The following is a 1197-nucleotide window of genomic DNA, read 5'->3' on the forward strand; positions in this document are numbered from 1 at the left end:
CTGCACTCCAGTCTGGGCGACAGAGTGAGACTCCGACTCAAAAAAGAAAAACAACTACACCCGCCTGGGCACGGTATTACAGTTGGCAGAGACAAGTGGGACGGCCTCTGCAGCGGGCAGGAGGGTGTGAAGGGGCGGGGACACGCACCCGCTGCCAGATGGCCTCCTGCCCGCTCCAGGCCAGCGCCAGGTTGATGCCGTTCAGCGCCATCCAGTCGATCTCGCGCTCCCAGCGGGCCCAGTCCCACCACACGAACGAGTAGCTCTGCGTGCACACGTTCTGGTAATAGCGGTACCTGTGGGCACGGCGTGAGCTGGGGTGCGTCTCCGGCGGGCGGAGGCGGGTGGAGGAGGAGGGGATCCTTGGCCCCGGAGGAGCTGGGGGAGGAGGCCCGGCCCTGGAGCAACTGCCCCTCCACCAGTTGGGGCACGGGCTCCAGACATGGCCCCTCTGCTTCCCTGCGGATCCACCCCGGGTGCGGCTGGGGCTGGGACTGAGCACCTGAGCTTCTGGGGCGCCTGCCCGCCTGCCCCCCGGGACCCTCTGGGCCCTCTGGCCTGGAAGGTATGTGTGTGACATGCTGTCTCTCCGTTCCACCCTCCAGAGTCCCTGCTCTGTGCACAGTGCGCCACAGGGTAAGGCCGTCCCAGTCCTGGAAGGGGAGGTCCTGACCACAGTCTAAAAGGGGGACAGACTGGTGAAGCCACCACTACACATGGTGTGGCAGGCACTGGAACAGGGGCCTGTGAGAGGGTGGGGTCATTTCTTAGCATCCTCAAGGAGGGTGGGGAAGGCAGGGAATAACACGTACTGATCACTAATCATGCACCCCAAATTCCATGCCCACCCTGGTGCAAATCCTCACAACACTGCAGGTACGGGTCTTATTCCCACCTGCCGGGTGGGCCAGCTGCGGTCCTGAGAGGCTAAATGACCGGCTCAAATACGCTGTGCGAGGCGGCGTCGCGGACCCGAAGGCGGGCGCCCCTTTCTAGGGCCTCGGGGTGTCGGGCCCGCAGGCCCAGCGAGGGGGCGGGGCTCGGGCAGGGGCGGCGCCCGGGCCGGACGGTACCTGTTGGGTGTGGCCTCGGTCAGCTCCTCCGGCACGGCGGGCAGCGGCCGCGGCAGGCGCAGCTGGGAGCCCGACCAGGCCACGTGGCAGCCGCAGAAGTCGCGCAGGTAGCGGTGCAGCCCCG

At 66.8% G+C, this 1197-nt stretch overlaps 1 protein-coding gene across 1 annotated transcript in view; it reads right to left on the reverse strand.

The window, feature by feature from the left end:
• NAGLU (N-acetyl-alpha-glucosaminidase) overlaps positions 1–1191 on the reverse strand; it is a 7520-nt gene extending 6329 nt beyond the window's left edge. Inside the window, exons 1-2 of the mRNA XM_008048829.1 lie at positions 1074–1191; positions 149–296 (exon numbers count right to left, since the gene is read on the reverse strand). Coding sequence (XP_008047020.1) covers positions 149–211 — 63 coding nt within the window. The 5' untranslated portion in view covers positions 212–296; positions 1074–1191. The remainder of the gene's footprint in view (positions 1–148; positions 297–1073) is intronic.
• Between the last annotated feature and the right edge of the window lie 6 nt (positions 1192–1197).

Source organism: Carlito syrichta, unplaced genomic scaffold (assembly GCF_000164805.1).
Source record: "Carlito syrichta isolate Samal-C Ts95f unplaced genomic scaffold, Tarsius_syrichta-2.0.1 Scaffold126806, whole genome shotgun sequence".
Taxonomy (NCBI): domain Eukaryota; kingdom Metazoa; phylum Chordata; class Mammalia; order Primates; family Tarsiidae; genus Carlito; species Carlito syrichta.